The sequence below is a fragment of the Perissodus microlepis genome, chromosome 4, assembly GCF_051167445.1.
Source record: "Perissodus microlepis isolate ML-2025 ecotype Zambia chromosome 4, ASM5116744v1, whole genome shotgun sequence".
Classification (NCBI taxonomy): Eukaryota; Metazoa; Chordata; class Actinopteri; order Cichliformes; family Cichlidae; genus Perissodus; species Perissodus microlepis.
The window spans coordinates 29,338,825-29,356,598 of NC_140464.1; the positions used below are offsets into that span (position 1 = coordinate 29,338,825).

Genomic DNA, 17,774 nt, shown 5'->3' on the forward strand with positions numbered 1-17,774 from the left:
TCCGAAGTAGCAAAGTCAAGGAAACAGAAGGGAGGAGTTGAAGCTGATAGTTTACATGTGACATGTAGTAAAGGAAGAAGAAAAGGGTAAACCAGCTGCATCTTTTCATTATTTTTATTTTAACTTAAAGATGACCATTTTTTATACTTTTGAATGTAAAATTTATTTTAATTAAAACAAGAAATTAAGATTGCATTATTTTATTTTTACGCTACACCCTATTTCATTGTGGAAATTAATAATACACATTGGTGAAATAATGTGAGTTTGGCACTGATAGAAATTTTAGGCTACTTTGTTTTACAAGAAAAATGTTGGAAGGAAGTTGGTTTGGAAACATATTTGGCGATGCTTCATCTCCAGCTTTGCGTTTGTGTGGGAGCCCCGTCAAAAACCTATCAATGATGCTAGCAGTGTCCAAGGGTTCTTTTTTTTCCCCTTTCTTTTCATATCGCCCCCCCCCCCCCCCCCCCCCCCGCAATGGCTCTGCGCCCCGCCCCGCCCCCCCCCCTCAGGGGGCGGGCCCCACACTTTGGAAACCTCTAGTTTAAGGAAACTTTCGAACCGGACCTCTTTAAATTTGAACTGAATACCCTTGCTCTGACTGTTTGCAAAGATCACACAGCAGCTCAGCTACAGTGACATAAATAATCACATCATCCTGCTACTGATTCTGCACTTCTGGGTCTCCTGAAAGTATTAGTGTATTGCTCATTCAACTTTAGGGTCACATTCATAGACCCAAAAATAAAAAATATAGTGTATGTATGTATATGTATCAATTGTGTTGCTGTTAATATTGGAAGCAGGCTGACAGTCTATTTATTCATTCAAGTATAGCAGTGTGAAGTACTGGAAACCGCGATCATCTTATATATTGTCTCTTAATATGATGTCGTCTAATCTATTTCTGGTTTTATCAAACAGCCACTGTGCCTTTAGAAGCAGTGACAAACCAGCAGGTGATATAAAACATATTATTTTATATACAGTCTGTGAAACGTGATGTTTCTGCTTCCTTATCCGTTCTGCCCACATTTAGCCTGTGAAGGTTCCCCAATCAATCAGGAAGGAATTTTGGAGGCTGTCTTTGTGCTCTTTTCCTTGTTGTCTTGTGTCTAACATGGGTACCTAAAAACAAAAAAAGTGCTAATTAAACATGAACAATATCCAGCTCTCCATGTGGGTCTGAGTCTGGGTTTAATCTCTTGATCCTATGCCCTCTGTCTCTCTATCCTCTTCATTTTCTGCCTGCTCTCAGTTGTCTGAGTTCAGTAAAGGCTTAACACAAAACAAAGCAAAAATCTGTAGGCCCAATAACATCACTGCAGCAGTGCAGCTTGTTATAATGACCTTGAATTCAGGGACTGTGCAGTCCTCCTGGTGAATGGATGCTGGGTATTTAACCTCTTGATTGCATAATGTGATGAAATTGTTGTGCACAAACAAGAAGACAAAACATTTTAATCCTCATATATGCAAATATAAATTCCAACATTACACATTATTCAACATTATGTGGCTTTTCTTCACTTATGCACTGAATTATTGTTTATTCTGTAAAATAAAACACAGTCAATTTGACAGCACATTTACAGTGCTGTGCCAAAATGTTGGCTCACTTGTAATTTCTGAAGCTCACCAAAGCCTCATCAGAAATTGCACAGTAGAAATTAGTTACATAATTGCTACAATAAATCTTGCTAGTTACAATAAATCAAGCAGCGTCTGCGTAGATACTATAAAATCGTAGACTTTATATAAAAATGGACACCTTTTTTGTGAGCCCTCAAAATAAATGTTTTGCCATCACCATCTTGGTGTGTGTTGAAATCAGATGTGGTTATTTAGGGGCCGATCTAACTGAGGCATTACATCCTAGTAACCTAATGTTGTTGATCACATGATAAAGCTTAGTCCCCGTTGTCCTTCTTTGACTTTAAAACAGACTTTGATTGACAAAATCATGTTGTATTTGAAAAGAAACGACCATAAAGTCATGGGGAAAGTGTACTGAGGCCAAAGGGAGCTAAAGGCTGGTCTTATCCGGTCGTTAAGTCTGACGTCACTAGCCGTGTCTGGGCCTAAACTCCGCTGCAGGTTCATATATCAAACGATCACTATGGCATTACTGAGAGTTGAAAAACTGTCTAAAGTCTTTCATCTTTAATAAAATGATCAGCGTTCTGCTCTACCAGGTGTAACAATTGAGTTTAACATCCAGGCATCCATGAAAACGGAATTTATGACATTTAACGGAGTTAGAAGTTAGCAGGAAGTTAGCTCGCTAGCTTCTATCTAAATACAATATAGCATGTCCTGACTGCGGGGTTTTGGAAACAAATTAAAACGTACAGCTCTGTTATCACTTCCAACATAAATGAAGACAGAAAACTAAACAGCAGTGACGTTTGTAGGGTTACTGAAGTTTGGCTAGCTGGTATATAATGATGTGCTACGTGACCGCTAGCGACACAGCTATGTTAGCGTAATATAAACAAGCTAACTTTTTTTCCACTCGATAAAAGTTAACGTGAGTGTTCTCGGTGGTCAGGAACAAATGTAATCGCATGGCAGGATGCTGTAAAAGGACCAAACTTCAGCCAGGAGAACAACTGAGATAATCCATCCACAATACGAGGTTAGTCATTCATATACTGCTGCATGGGCTGGGCTGTAGTTACATCCTAAGGTTTTAAAAACTGAGCTTAAATAAATGATTAGCGGTAATAAAAGCCGAGGGAGGTCAACAGTGATCACTGACTGTTTTAGGAGCTTTTTGAGATTAAATAGAAGAAAATACATAACATTAAACATGTTAACAACACAAAAGCCATATTAAACGCAGACTACTTTAGGCCCGGAAGTAGGATTCGCCATGTCATCACTTAACGACCGGATAGACGTTTTTACAATCTTAACTATTTTTATATCCACAGGAGTTGGCCCCCTGCTGGTCATGAAAAAGAATGGCAGTTTAAGGAGCTTGCAAAGGCTTGTCTTTTCAGAACTGTAAGCTGCATCTGTCTTGCAAGGCCCAGGAAATGAACCTTGTAGACCTCCAGAGTTTTCCTCTCTGATTTATGAGCCTTAAGATCTCTTGGTGGCGCTGTCACTTGGTGTTCGCTCGCTCTGCGGTAGAGTATCACTTCCTGTTCCTGCTCAAACACAGTGGTGTTTCTGAGTAGCTTATTTGCTTAGCAATTTAATTAACAACTTTTAAATACATTCTTCTTTCATAGTATAATCTTCACGTGCTTCATCCGAAGCACACTTTCTGTGTACTCACTACCTAATTTATAGCCAAAGTATTCACTCACTGTCTCTGTACTGTTTCGCTAGCTTAGCTTAGCTCGTAGCCGACTCGTTAGCACCATGGCTACTTCACCTGTCCCTCCTGCACTTTCTTGCTCATTGTGTCAGATGTTTAGTTACTCCTCGGCCTCCTTTAGCAGTAATGATATCTGTAACAAATGTAGCATATTTGTAGCTCTGGAGGCCAGGATTACTGAATTGGAGACTCGGCTTCGCACCCTTCATTCACCCGTAGCTAGCCAGGCCCCTGTAGCTGGTGCAGCCGAAGATAGCGTAGGCCCCGCTAGCTGTTCCCCGGCAGACCCCAAGCAGCTGGGGAAAGAGGGCGGCTGGGTCACGGTGAGGAGGAAGCATAGTCCTAAACAGAAGCCCCAGGTACACCACCAACCCGTTCATGTGTCTAACCGTTTTTCCCCACTCGGTGACACACCCGCCGGGGGTCAAACTCTGGTAATTGGTGATTCTGTTCTCAGACATGTGAAGCTAGAGACACCGGCAACCATAGTCAATTGTCTTCCAGGGGCCAGAGCAGGCGACATTGAAGGAAATTTAAAACTGCTGGCTAAGGGTAAACGTAAATTCAGTAAAATCATAATTCACGTCGGCAGTAATGACACCCGGTTACGCCAATCGGAGGTCACTAAAATCAATATTGAATCGATGTGCAACTTTGCTAAAACAATGTCGGACTCTGTAGTTTTCTCTGGTCCCCTCCCCAATCAGACCAGGAGTGACATGTTTAGCCGCATGTTCTCCTTAAATTGCTGGCTGTCTGAGTGGTGTCCCAGAAACGATGTGGGCTTCATAGATAATTGGCAAACCTTCTGGAGGAAACCTGGTCTTGTTAGGAGAGACGGCATCCATCCCACTTTGGATGGAGCAGCTCTCATTTCTAGAAATATGGACAAATTTATTAAACCCCCCAAAATATGACTATCCAGAGTTGGGACCAGGAAGCAGAGTTGCAGTCTTACACGCCTCTCTGCAGCTTCTCTCCTCCTGCTACCCCCCCAAAAACCCATCTCCATAGAGACTGTGTCAGCTTCCAAAAAGACAAAAAACAAACTAAAAACCAGCAACAAACAACTTAAACATAAACAATCAAAAAGAAAGAACAATACAGTATCCACATCTGAACCAAAGAGTAAAACAGTGAAATGTGGATTATTAAATATTAGGTCTCTCTCCTCCAAGTCTCTGTTAGTACATGACTTAATAATTGATCAACAAATTGATTTACTCTGCCTTACAGAAACCTGGTTGCAGCAGGATGATTATGTTAGTTTAAATGAATCAACACCCCCGAGTCATTCTAACTACCAGAAACCTCGAAGCACAGGCCGAGGGGGCGGTGTGGCAGCAATTTTTCACACCAGCCTATTAATTAATGAAAGACCAAGACAGACTTTTAATTCATTTGAAAGCCTGATGCTTAACATTGTCCACCCCAGCTGTGAAACTCAGAAACCAGTCTTACTTGTTATCATCTATCGTCCACCTGGGCCTTACACAGAGTTTCTGTCTGATTTCTCAGACTTTATATCTAATTTAGTTCTGAGCTCAAATAAAATAATTATTGTGGGTGATTTTAACATCCATGTAGATGCTAAAAATGACAGCCTCAACATGGCATTTAGTCTGTTATTAGACTCAATTGGCTTCTCTCAAAATGTAAAAGAACCCACCCACCACTTTAATCACACTCTAGATCTTGTTTTAACATATGGCATAGAAACTGAACATTTAACAGTGTTTCCTGAAAACCCTCTCCTGTCTGATCATTTCCTGATAACATTTACATTTACAATAATTGATTACACAGCAGTGGAGAGTAGATTTTATCAAAGTAGATGTCTTTCTGAAAGCGCTGTAACTAAGTTTAAGAATATAATCCACCCACTGTTATCATCTTCAATGCCCTGTACCAACACAGAGCAGAGCAGCTATCTGAACGCTACCCCAACAGAGGTCGATTATCTTGTTAATAATTTCACCTCCTCACTACGTACGACTCTGGATACTGTAGCTCCAGTGAAAACTAAGGTCTCTAATCAGAAGTACCTGACTCCGTGGTATAATTCTCAAACACGTACCCTAAAGCAGATGACTCGTAATCTGGAGAGGAAATGGCGTGTCACAAATTTAGAGGATCATCATTTAGCCTGGAGAAATAGTTTGCTGCTTTATAAGAAAGCCCTCCGCAAAGCCAGAACATCTTACTATTCATCACTGATTGAAGAAAATAAGAACAACCCCAGGTTTCTCTTCAGCACTGTAGCCAGGCTGACAAAGAGTCAGAGCTCTGTTGAGCCAACCATCCCTTTAACGTTAACTAGTAATGACTTCATGAACTTCTTCACAAATAAAATTTTTATCATTAGAGAAAAAATTACCAGTAATCATCCCACAGATGTAATATTATCTACAGCTACTCTTAGTACCATTGATGTTAAGTTAGACTCTTTTTCTCCAATTGATCTTTCTGAGTTAACTTCAATAATTACTTCCTCCAAACCATCAACGTGTCTTTTAGACCCCATTCCTACAAAACTGCTCAAAGAAGTCCTGCCATTGATTAATTCTTCGATCTTAAATATGATCAACCTATCTCTAATAATCGGCTATGTACCACAGGCCTTCAAGCTGGCTGTGGTTAAACCTTTACTCAAAAAGCCATCTCTAGACCCAGCAGTCTTAGCTAATTATAGGCCAATCTCCAACCTTCCTTTCATATCAAAAATCCTTGAAAGAGTAGTTGTCAAACAGCTAACAGATCATCTGCAGAGGAATGGTTTATTTGAAGAGTTTCAGTCAGGTTTCAGAGCTCATCACAGCACAGAAACAGCTTTAGTGAAGGTTACAAATGATCTTCTTATGGCCTCTGACAGTGGACTCATCTCTGTGCTTGTCCTGCTAGACCTCAGTGCAGCGTTCGATACTGTCGACCATAATATCCTATTAGAGCGATTAGAACATGCTGTAGGTATTACAGGTACTGCACTGCAGTGGTTTGTATCATATCTATCTAATAGACTCCAATTTGTGCATGTAAATGGAGAGTCCTCTTCACACACTGAGGTCAATTATGGAGTTCCACAGGGTTCAGTGCTAGGACCAATTCTGTTTACATTATACATGCTTCCCTTAGGCAGCATCATTAGAAGACATAGCATACATTTTCACTGCTATGCAGATGACACCCAGCTCTATCTGTCCATGAAGCCAGATAACACACACCAATTAGTTAAACTGCAGGAATGTCTTAAAGACATAAAGACCTGGATGGCCGCTAACTTTCTGCTTCTTAATTCAGATAAAACTGAGGTTATTGTACTCGGCCCTGAAAATCTTAGAAATATGGTATCTAACCAGATTCATACTCTGGATGGCATTACCTTGGCCTCCAGTAACGCTGTGAGGAACCTTGGAGTCATTTTTGACCAGGACATGTCCTTCAACGCACATATTAAACAAATATGTAAGACTGCTTTCTTCCATTTGCGCAACATCTCTAAAATTAGAAATATCCTGTCTCAGAGTGACGCTGAAAAACTAGTTCATGCATTTATTACTTCCAGGCTGGACTACTGTAATTCATTATTATTAGGATGTCCAAAAAACTCACTGAAAAGCCTTCAGCTAATCCAAAATGCTGCAGCAAGAGTACTGACAGGGACTAGAAGGAGAGAGCATATTTCTCCTGTTTTGGCTTCCCTTCATTGGCTTCCTGTTAAATCCAGAATTGAATTCAAAATCCTGCTCCTCACATACAAGGTCTTAAATAATCAGGCCCCATCTTATCTTAATGACCTTGTAGTACCATATCACCCTATTAGAGCACTTCGCTCTCGCTCTGCAGGCCTACTTGTTGTTCCTAGAGTATTTAAAAGTAGAATGGGAGGCAGAGCCTTCAGTTTTCAGGCCCCTCTTCTGTGGAACCAGCTTCCAGTTTGGATTCGGGAGACAGACACTATCTCTACTTTCAAGATTAGGCTTAAAACTTTCCTTTTTGCTAAAGCATATAGTTAGGGCTGGACCAGGTGACCCTGAATCCTCCCTTAGTTATGCTGCAATAGACGTAGGCTGCCGGGGGATTCCCAAGATGCATTGAGTTTTTCCTTTCCAGTCACCTTTCTCACTCACTATGTATTAATAGACCTCTCTGCATTGAATCATATCTGTTATTAACCTCTGTCTCTCTTCCACAGCATGTCTTTTATCCTGTCTTCCTTCTCTCACCCCAACCGGTCGCAGCAGATGGCCGCCCCTCCCTGAGCCTGGTTCTGCCGGAGGTTTCTTCCTGTTAAAAGGGAGTTTTTCCTTCCCACTGTCGCCAAAGTGCTTGCTCATAGGGGGTCATATGATTGTTGGGTTTTTCTCTGTATCTATGAAGCGCCTTGAGGCGACTTTTGTTGTGATTTGGCGCTATATAAATAAAATTGAATTGAATTGAATTGAAGTAAATTAACATGTTGTACTTCTCCTCTCTAATTTATCTAGTATAAGAATGAATGACTGCAACAATTTCTAGAAGTTCTTATCAGTTGTTATATTGATGCTAATAGGGGCTAAATTGCTAAATTTGCAAGTAGTCACTAGCATTGCTAGCTAAAGAAGCTGGAGAAACAGCTGACTCTTTGTATTAAAGTAATAATTAATTAATAAATAGCCTAAGTGAATTTTGGTAGTTAAAGCTGTACTTATCCTTACTTGTGTGCTTCTTTACTTACTTGATAAAGTAACACACAAAAATATACACAGAGACACACATGCGATATTCTCAAAATGTTAAAAGTCTTTATATAATATTTAAGTCGGTAAAAGGGACAGATGGAGCGATGCCTAGGAAACCAGAGGGAGGGTGGACAGAGAGAAACACCATGACAAACATCAGACGAGTTCAGTGAGAGAGAGAAAGTGTTTGGCGATTGGAGAGGATTAGAGGATTATTAACGCAGCTGACTGCACTGGAAGGCTCCATCAGCATCATCGTCGTCCTGTCTTTGGTTCTCTCGCTCCTTCCTTCCTCTGCCTGTTGTCTCAGCATCATCCATCAAAGCCGAGGGCATGTAGAAGTTGAGGAGCTAGCATGGATATATTTTGGTTCTTCAGCAGCAGAAGGGGTGAGTCAGGTATCCATCGTCAAAATAACTGATAAAAAATATCCCACTTGTTAAACTTTAACTTTATTGACCCTCTTTGTTCGATGTCTTTATTTTCTTATTTTTTACCATGGAAAATGTTTTATCTTGGAGATTGTTTTTTCCAAAATAAGCATTAGAAAACTACATGCTAATAAATAAAATAAAAATTGATACAGTAAAAAAATAGCAGTTTCATCAGACTGGCTGAATTCATTCATGATCTGATTATGCAGCTATATCTGGATGAGGCATGGAGAGACGACATAAAGACGTATCCCTGTAGTCCTACAGCCTGTTAGGTAAAACTGTCCTTTGGAGATTTAAAGAAAAAAATGAAGAAAGTCATGTTTATCATGTCGTAGCTTTTCAGAACTTTTATGCTCATTGTTTTATTTTCTAAGCATACAAATTCAACTGTCATAAACTGTGCCTTCATTTGCAGGAGGCAGAATTGATATAATAAATTGTACAGTATACTGATGAGTACAGTGGAACAATTAACAGCTAATGATCCAAACATTTCTGTCAGGACAAGTAGGAACCCAAACAAACAAACAAAAAACCAGATAAAACTCATTGTAAGTTTTTGTGTGCAACTTTACATTTGCTTCTCTTTTTTAAATTCACTCTGTTACAGTTCTCTTTTTTCTCGCCTCTATTCTTAAAGGTGCTTTATAAATATAGCTTACTACTTCTACAAAAGCCATAATTTCTTTGGTACTGTTTTGCATGTGTGCGTGTTATTCTATCTGTAATAAAACCTGCGGATAGGGGTGTGGAGCGGGGTCATGTTAACAATACACGAAAATTCGTCTTTCATCAACCAAGGTCATGAAAGTGAACTCAGTGATTTCTTGGCTGGAAAATTGGCAAAAAGCCTTAGAAACTATGATTCTTACAAGTTTGGTGTGAATTATCAACATATAATATGTTATTGATATATAGTAAGTACTGTATAAAAATTTGAACTATCATGTCACATTTGACCTTTAAACTCCCCTTCAAGGTCAACAGACTGATCCTAACGCCAAAGCGATAATAATGATAATATAGAGCTTTTAAAACTATGTTTCCTTCTGCCACTATATGAATTGACCACATACAGGCATATAGGGATACACAGGGATTCTCAATATCACATTATGGTTTGCGTCCATAACTTCTGACCTCACTTTGACATGTCACATCTGCCTTTTTTCCAAGTTGACCCCAAAATGTGTCACATGTTTAAAGAAAGCATTATCAGGAGAAATGAGCTGCCTAGTTAGTTACAAATATACTAACTAGCACTCTCAAGTTATTCATGTCCAGTTATTTACAAATCAGCACATATTATCTATTGATCCTACATAATGCTTATATATAAAAAACAATACAATTCCCTTAAAAGTAAATGCTGTCCAGACACTGAGCTACCTTGGTGGAGGTTTGTGCTCTCGGAGTGCTTCTCCATGGCAGCCTGAGCCACTCACAGCATGAATAAGGGAGAGCTGGATCAGGGGGTTTGTTTCATGAAGCTCACAGATATCTGTAAGCTTTATCAGTTAAAGAAAAGGAATTCATTTCTGGATTTAACAGCGAGCCAGTGAAGACTACACTATTATTAATACTGAGTATAGTATTATATTCTGATATAGAAAATATATTCTGTTTCTTTCTATTGCCAGTTACTTTGGCTGCTTTGACATGGACTGCAAGGTTTGGGAAAAAGAACAGCAGAATTAAACTCCCGCCCTTCAGTGAGCTTTCTGCTTCTTAAAATCTCCTGAACCTCCTTCAGCTGTCCTGGGAAATATGAATCTTCTTTCCTCGACACATCTCTTCTTCCTTCTTGCCATTTACTCCCCGCAGTCCCTTCTCCCACGTGTTCAGTGCTCAAAGTTGTGTCCACACAAGTGCATTTGTTATGAGCATGCTGACCTGGTGGACTGCCGCGACCGTGGGTTTGAGCACGTTCCCAGGGGCCTCCCGCACGGCACGTGGCTGCTGGAGCTAGGAAGAAACAATCTGAGTGTGATAGGCACTCAAGCCTTCAAAGGACTGTGGTCCTTGCGGGTGCTGGTGCTCACCAACGGCCAGATAGAGGAAATCCAACCACAGGTAAGAACAAAGTGGTGGAAAAACTATTTATGCATCTGAAAATGTTGCACAATTACAGTTGTAAGGATAATACGAAGACGTATTTTAGAGATTTAATATGTAACTAAAGCAAATTAGCACAAGCATGGAAAACACTCCAGGGTTGGGTTGGCTTCTCTCCGGTTACTCTGGCTTCCTCCCACAGGCCAAAGACAAGTATGTTAGCTTAACTGGAGATCCCAAATTGGCATTAGGTGTGAATGTGAGTGTGGATGGTTGTCTGTGTCTAAGTGAAAGCTCTGAAACAGGCTGGTGCTGGTCCAGGATGTACCCTGCCTCTTTGCCTGTGACTGACTATCTGTCTGCAGCTCACAGATAGATAGAAAATAAATTGCAACTTTGTATTTGTATAGAAATGGAAGTATTAATTGTATATATAAAAAATAATACTTTATATTTAAAAAACACATTTACAGAAAATAACAGAAATGAGAAACGAGAAATGAGAGACATGGACTGCAAGAAAATGTGTTTACCACTACATCACTGCCAGTCACTGATATGTCATATAAAAACTGAATCTGTCACGGTCGCGCTGGCAGACCGTGGGGATGTGGGGAAATTAGAACCCAAATGCAGGGCTTTTCGATGCAAAGCAGTGCGTTTATTTACAGTGAAGTAAACTGACACTATAACAATGAAGTGCGTTATAAAGTACGGAATACAGTGCATTCCCGACTCCGTGCTGTGTCCTCTTCCCAGAGTAGTGCCCAGTGTGTCTCCGCTCGGCAGTGTTCGAGCACCCCGTGCTCACTGCCCTCTCGACGCCACACTACACTTGGGGAATAACAAAAAGGCAGCTGTCAGAACACACCACAATTGCAGCAGACTAACCTTCTCTAACTGACAAAGAGACTAACGTGAAGTCACTCAATGATCCAGCGTTGAGAAGCACTGAGCCACACTGCTATGTAGCTCCCCTAACGATCCTTATCAGCTGCAGGTGTGTTCCGCCTCCTCGGGTGTGGCCAGCCTCCCAACAGGACACACCCACTAGGCCTGGTGGTCCAGGAAAACCAGGACATCACACACACGCACACACATACACAATACAAAGGGAAACCAGGGGCACAAGCACGGTACACACAGCAACAAATAAACAAGTTCAAAACTGCTCATGGACCCTGGGTCCTCAGACCCAGGTCCCTGACAGTAGGAAAGTTGAAACAGCACAAGTAATTGATGCTTTTTGTCTTTGAATAGGCATTTTTCTCATTGTCCTTTCTGGAGAAACTGGATCTCAGTTGGAACAAATTAAAAACTCTCCCTGTGGACTTCTCATCTAGTCTGCCTGCTCTCAAAGAACTGCGACTGGAGCACAACAACTTGCATTATCTATCTGGATACAGGTACATGGCTATCTGTGGGTCATCAGAGTGCCGTGAAACTCCATCTCAGTTTTCCATCAGCTTCCATATTTCTGTTTATCGTCTGGCTTAACAGGAATATGTTTAAAGTGATCCAAAAGACCAGGAGCTGTCTTATGCATGCCTCTCTTTGCATGCCATGTGAATACGGTTGCAGACAGCAGCATTCAGCACAGAGCTTCTCTCTGCCTGTCTCTCACAGTATCTTCTCACTGTCTCACGCGTTCGTTGTCTCTCTCTGCTGCCAGCCTGGAATTTCTGGACAACATGGAAAAGCTGGACCTGAGTTATAACAAACTGGTGTCTGTTGGCCCTGGCGTGTTCAGAGGCCTCTCCCGGCTCAGACAACTCTATCTACACAACAACAAACTGACTGTGGTGCAGCATGGGAGCCTGGACATGCTGCCTGGACTGGAGGTGAACAGACTTTTATTTTTTAAACGGGTAAATAAAGAGGTACCTCAAAGTTGTTGTTTTTTTTGATTGTGGACTGTTGTAGATTTAGCCTCTAAAAAGGATAATAATGTAAATGAATCTTATTTCAGGTCTTAATTCATCTGTACGTAAGACAGCTAGTGTTTTGGTACACTGAATAATGATAAGTTTGAAATATATCATTAGTTATAAAGTATAAAGTACTATGATATCACTACCTATTAATGCACACTTTAATGTGCTGCTTTGGAAGAATTGTCTAATTATTGTAAGAAGAAGTGGCTCAAAAACAGATCCCTGTGGCACACCATTTTTGATGACTTCATTATTCTGTATGTCTGCCTTTCTAATTAGTACCTGTTTGTCTGTCTTCCTAGGTACTCCAGCTGAGCAACAACAGCATCTCTCAGATAGATACTGATGCCCTGGCACCTCTGTACAGCCTGGCTGTTCTTGATCTGGAGGGAAACAACCTGCATAACCTCAAATTTAAGACCTTCATCAGCCTTCATACAACAGCAACACACATACAGCTGTCAGGTCTGCAGAAGTACTTTAATTTTATTTCATTCATTTTTCTCCATGTCAGAAACTGACGGAACAGACTGAAATATGTTTAAAACTTTTGGACTGATTATCATGCAATATAAAATAGATGATGTTGATCAACACCCCCTCTTCTACAATCAAGTTCTGACTCAACACTCTGACACACACAATTTTAAGGTTTGCATTCTTTGTTTAATTGAACTCTGTATACCTGCCTTCCTTCTTTCCCTGCCAGGGAACCCTTGGAGCTGTGACTGTGAGCTGCATCGTGTTTTCAGTAAGATCCTACACGTCCGGCACCTCCACATTGACGACTACCACAACGTGACATGCCAGGACCCTCCGCAGCTGATGGGGGCTTCGTTGGCCTGGGTAGACAGCCAACTCTGCGTGGCTGAGACCGCTACTGTACTCGTCATCACTGTCACTGTGCTTGTCACCGTGGTGGCCGCTGTGGTGATGGCGGAAAGGAACAGGAAGAGGAACCGAGGGAAGAACTGGGACACCGAGTCGCAGACGCAAACTCAGAGCCCTCCATCCTGAGGCAAAATTAGTGAGAGGATAAGCAGATGTTTCTAGCTCCTCTGGTTACAAAAATGCTTTTAGCACACACTTCCTGACTGCTGCCACAAATGGATAGTACTTGATTTCTTTTTCCTTGCAAAAAAGTGAAAAACAGAGTTGGAATTAAAACTGAAGAAGAGGTGGAGTATCTGTTCAAATATCGCAACTGTGATCTGCTGCTACCAGTGAACTGCTGTAAAAATGTGGTTCTTTCGATGAATTTTTAAGAACGACCGTTGTCAGCAATGGGATTTTTCACAATAAAAGCCATACTTTGGTAAAGGCCAAAGGCCATTACATATAATGTGGAGTTCGAAGAGTAAAAAAATGTCTGACTTGTATTAACAGTTGCCGAGGTTTCATTCACCTGTAGTCTCTTGAAGTCACCAAATGTCAGATTGACTGTCTACGGTCTCTTGTCACACATCACTGTGAATCGCTCCCTGTGTGGATACAGCTGAATCGTCTGTTCACACATAATCTGACTTCTGTTGTGCTTTCTTTCTTTCCCTTTCACTGATCTCATTACCACCTATTTTATAATACCTACGCTAATTTGAGCTTTTCCTTAATCACACGGGATCACCACAGCAGGCAGCTGTCGTAGACATTTAATTTAGCAGGTTTTTACACCCTTTCTTATGCAACACCCAAGGGAAGTCTGTTCACTCACAAAACACATCTTTGCATGTGTGTAACTCATAATGTAAAATAGAAATTGCAAATAAGTTATATCTAAATTATATCTCTCGGCTGGCCTGGGAACGCCTTGGTGTTCCCACGGATAAGCTGGAGGAGGTGGCTGGGGAGAGGGAGGTCTGGGCCTCTCTGCTTAGGCTGCTGCCCCCGCAACCCGGCCTCGGATAAAGCGGATGAAGATGGATGGATGGATGCAAATAAATTATTTAATATTTAATAGAAGGTTTCTTGAATATACTCTTTGTTCTTTGTAGTTTATCACCATAGAAGGCCTAAGAATGTCTGAACCTATTGATTGACAGTCAGACCGAGAGTCAGCAATAAAGACAGAGGGGGTCATGAGGACCATATGTGTCTGTACTCCACAGAGGATTACTGCAGGACCCGCAGAGGTCAAAGATGTCAAGATGATTACTGCTGATCTGGAATACAGTTATTAACTGTGAGTGTGTGTGTGTGTGTGTGTGTGTGTGTGTGTGTGTGTGTGTGTTGGAGGTATTAAACAGGCAGAGAAAGAGAGCCGTCTGGCCTCCAGCAGTAGACTGCCCTCCTTTCATCCATCTCTTCTTTAATTGTTGTGTTTTTCTGTCCTTTTGAAAAACCTTTTAGTAATGAAACTATTAGGACTAGTGTTGGGAACTTTGTCACAGTTTAATTGTTTCCAGCAAACAGGGTTGAAACCCAAACCTCACCTCTGATTAAAGCTGATCGTGGTACTGTGCCAAAAACAGAATGGTGGACAGATGGATGTCAGTCTTATTTCCAAGCAGAGTAGAGGTTGGGTTTGACTGCGTCTTACAACTCAAGAAATACAAATCAGATTATTGCAAAGAAGGATTACAGTGTTCACCTTTGTTTTTTCTCAAACAACAACAACTAGTATGCGTAGAACTGATTATGATCAGACGTCAGTCTGCTCCATGTACACAGACTAGTATTACTGGAGCCTGTTTTAGGAAAAAAAACACTGTGAAGCTATTTATGATTTAATATTTCTAAATTCTGCATCATGTGATTATGTTCGCTCTGTCTGAGATGTCAGCATCATAAACTCAGGAATGTTGCTGCTCTTATGTACGGTTAGTTAGGTTAACAAGATAAGAAGTGGGCCGAACACTGTTTGAAACATCAGATATCTGCTTGTTCTTTTTATTGAGAAACGTTAAAATGTTTTACATTTTGTTTATTCTCATTACCAAATAGATAATAGAGAACAGTTACTGAAAACAAATTCTCAGTGATATTGAAAATATATGTCAAACTGACACTGTGATAATGTCCCTAGTGTCGTTTCATCTTTAATTTTAGTAATATTTTTCAACTAGGACTAGATATTGAAATGTTTGCTAGGGTACAGCTTTAATTTCAAAATGAGAAATTTGGGTTTAATAAGCAGATAGCCCCACAGTTTGGTCTACTGATCCAGCACTGAGCTTATTGTTAGCCTCTGTGACTGTACAGCTCTCTACAAATATTCAGTGGACTTAGACTGATAATAATTGATAATAGTTATTAATAATATCGAGCAAGCTAAAGTGGAACCAGACCAGTTTGGAGTTAGCAGAACATGAATTTCTCCAGTTTAGGTACATGCTAACTGCTCGCACAAGCGAATGTTTAGCCTCTAAGTGGGCGACAGCAATTTAGGTTTTCTGAATTATTCTTAACTGAACCGAGCCCAGGCATGTTTACTCTGTTTATTCTTTGAAACACTCAGATCATGACAAATGCACTGCAGTATTTTCCAAATTCCAAAGAAAAGAACAGCTTTTTCACCCCACAAGATATAATTTTTCTGAATTTGAATTCTTTTGAATAAGTAATGGAAGCTCTGCAGGAGCTGTCTAATGTCTGGTATATGGTGCTTTGTTTAGCTGTGTGGAGGGTTTTCAACAGTGCAGTGAATGGGGCGCTATTTATAAAGTTTAGTTTCTCTTTATACAGCCATGGTTATAGACTAAACTGTCTGCATACATACACATTATTCCAAATATCACCCCACCATCTAACCCCTGATGACAATTAAAAACACTGGTGACTGCCCGTGCTACCCCACAGCCTCCTTGTAGATGGACTCGTGTTGTTTTTCCTGCACATTACTGCCACCGCTGATCAAGTCAAACTCCAAGAGTGTTATGTTAAAAATTGAATAAATAAAGAGTGAATATGCAGTTATTAGCCCATTCGCTGTAGACCTGTAAAATCTAGAGCAATGAATTGATGAACCGACGTCATACAGTCAACCTCTCTTTGACTTTTAGGTAACAGGTTTTAAAGCTGGAACAATAGGGATTAGAGTGAGATTCACTCCACATCTGACTGACAGAAAGGACGTGGCAGAGTGAATTTTGGGAGCTAATGATGATGATCTGCTGGATGAGAGCTGCATTTAAAATGACATTCTAGGTGAACAGGATGTTCCTAATGTTTACTTCAATTCAATTTTATTTATACAGCACAAAAATTACAAGAAAAGTGTCTCAAGGTGCTTTATATTGTAAGGTAGACCCTACAATAATACATAGAATATTGTAGGGTCTGCCTACATTATTGGACTGAATGAAGCAAAATCAATACTTCAATCAATACAACTCTCTGTGGGAGGGAGTGGAATAGGCATTGCTGTACACATAGAGTTGCAGCAGTCCAGCAAAGGCGTGGATAGCTGTTTCCAAGTCCCTAAAATCTTGTGTTTGGTGTGATTTTGTTAAATTTCTGCTTCCATTGTATTTTTTATGGAAACACAATGAATACACTTTGTGCTCTTGCAGCATTTTTCTATTTGCTGGTGTTTTCCTAGGGTGCAGTGTGTTTAACAGTTCATATGATATATGAAGCTTAGTTATTTCCAGCTGTGCTCCACCCTCCTAGAAGCACATGTAAGTGTATGGGTAGATTCATTCAGTCAGGTGATACTAGCAGAATTCATCTTGTGGGTTTTTAATGTAAACTATGTTGTTGAGGATAACAGACTAATATGTATTAAAGAAAGTGACAAGATGCTCAATGTCAGCGTAGGAGGCCTAGGTACAGACACGAACCCAAAATCAATCGTCTTCTCTGGCATGCTGCTGGCAAGTGAGGGTGTGTCCATGATAGGAGTGAAGTATAGCTCGTGCCCTTCTGGGTAGGAACAAGCTGACCGGCTCTGCAGCCCGGAGCATCACTCTGTCTCTGTTAGCCATCGCTCTGCGGCTCTGCTGGATCCTCCTAGATTAATTGCAACCGTGTCTGCATTTATTCTAGTGTAATTTTCTGGAGCTTGATAGCTTTTCTTCTTTAAGAAACATTTTAATATTTAAGATTCACTTTGTTCCTTCATCCCCAAATGTGCCAATAAAATCAATCATGTTCATTTTGACTCATTAAAACATTTGAAAACTATTTGTGCTGATTTTTGTTGTATGTGTTAAACTTACCGTCTATAGTAGCCTTTAAGCTCTTGATGTATTGGCATGGTTTGCCCAGCAGATGGAGACACTGATATAGCGCAGATGCATCCTATGCATGGCTGTATGACTTTATTCTTTAATTAAAAGACCAGCAGGCCTGGGTGTGTTAC

General features: G+C 40.6%; 1 protein-coding gene across 1 annotated transcript; it reads left to right on the forward strand.

Annotated features, from left to right (window-relative positions):
- Positions 1 to 8,241: 8,241 nt before the first annotated feature.
- LOC146389224 (uncharacterized) lies at positions 8,242 to 17,547 on the forward strand. The gene is made up of 6 exons (XM_084926952.1): positions 8,242 to 8,438; positions 10,127 to 10,559; positions 11,802 to 11,947; positions 12,214 to 12,382; positions 12,778 to 12,940; positions 13,185 to 17,547. Exons 2-6 carry the CDS (start codon positions 10,254 to 10,256, stop codon positions 13,490 to 13,492), a joined length of 1,092 nt encoding a protein of 363 aa, XP_084783078.1. The 5' UTR covers positions 8,242 to 8,438; positions 10,127 to 10,253; the 3' UTR covers positions 13,493 to 17,547.
- The last annotated feature ends 227 nt before the right edge of the window (positions 17,548 to 17,774 follow it).

What these genes read in the sequence shown, in the direction of transcription:
- LOC146389224 (XM_084926952.1), top strand. Translation starts at nt 10,254, where the DNA reads ATGAATCTTCTTTCCTCGACACATCTCTTCTTCCTTCTTGCCATTTAC. An exon ending in CATTATCTATCTGGATACAG is followed by an intron (nt 11,948 to 12,213) that starts GTACATGGCTAT and finishes CTCTGCTGCCAG; the next exon opens with CCTGGAATTTCTGGACAACA. An exon ending in AACACACATACAGCTGTCAG is followed by an intron (nt 12,941 to 13,184) that starts GTCTGCAGAAGT and finishes TTTCCCTGCCAG; the next exon opens with GGAACCCTTGGAGCTGTGAC.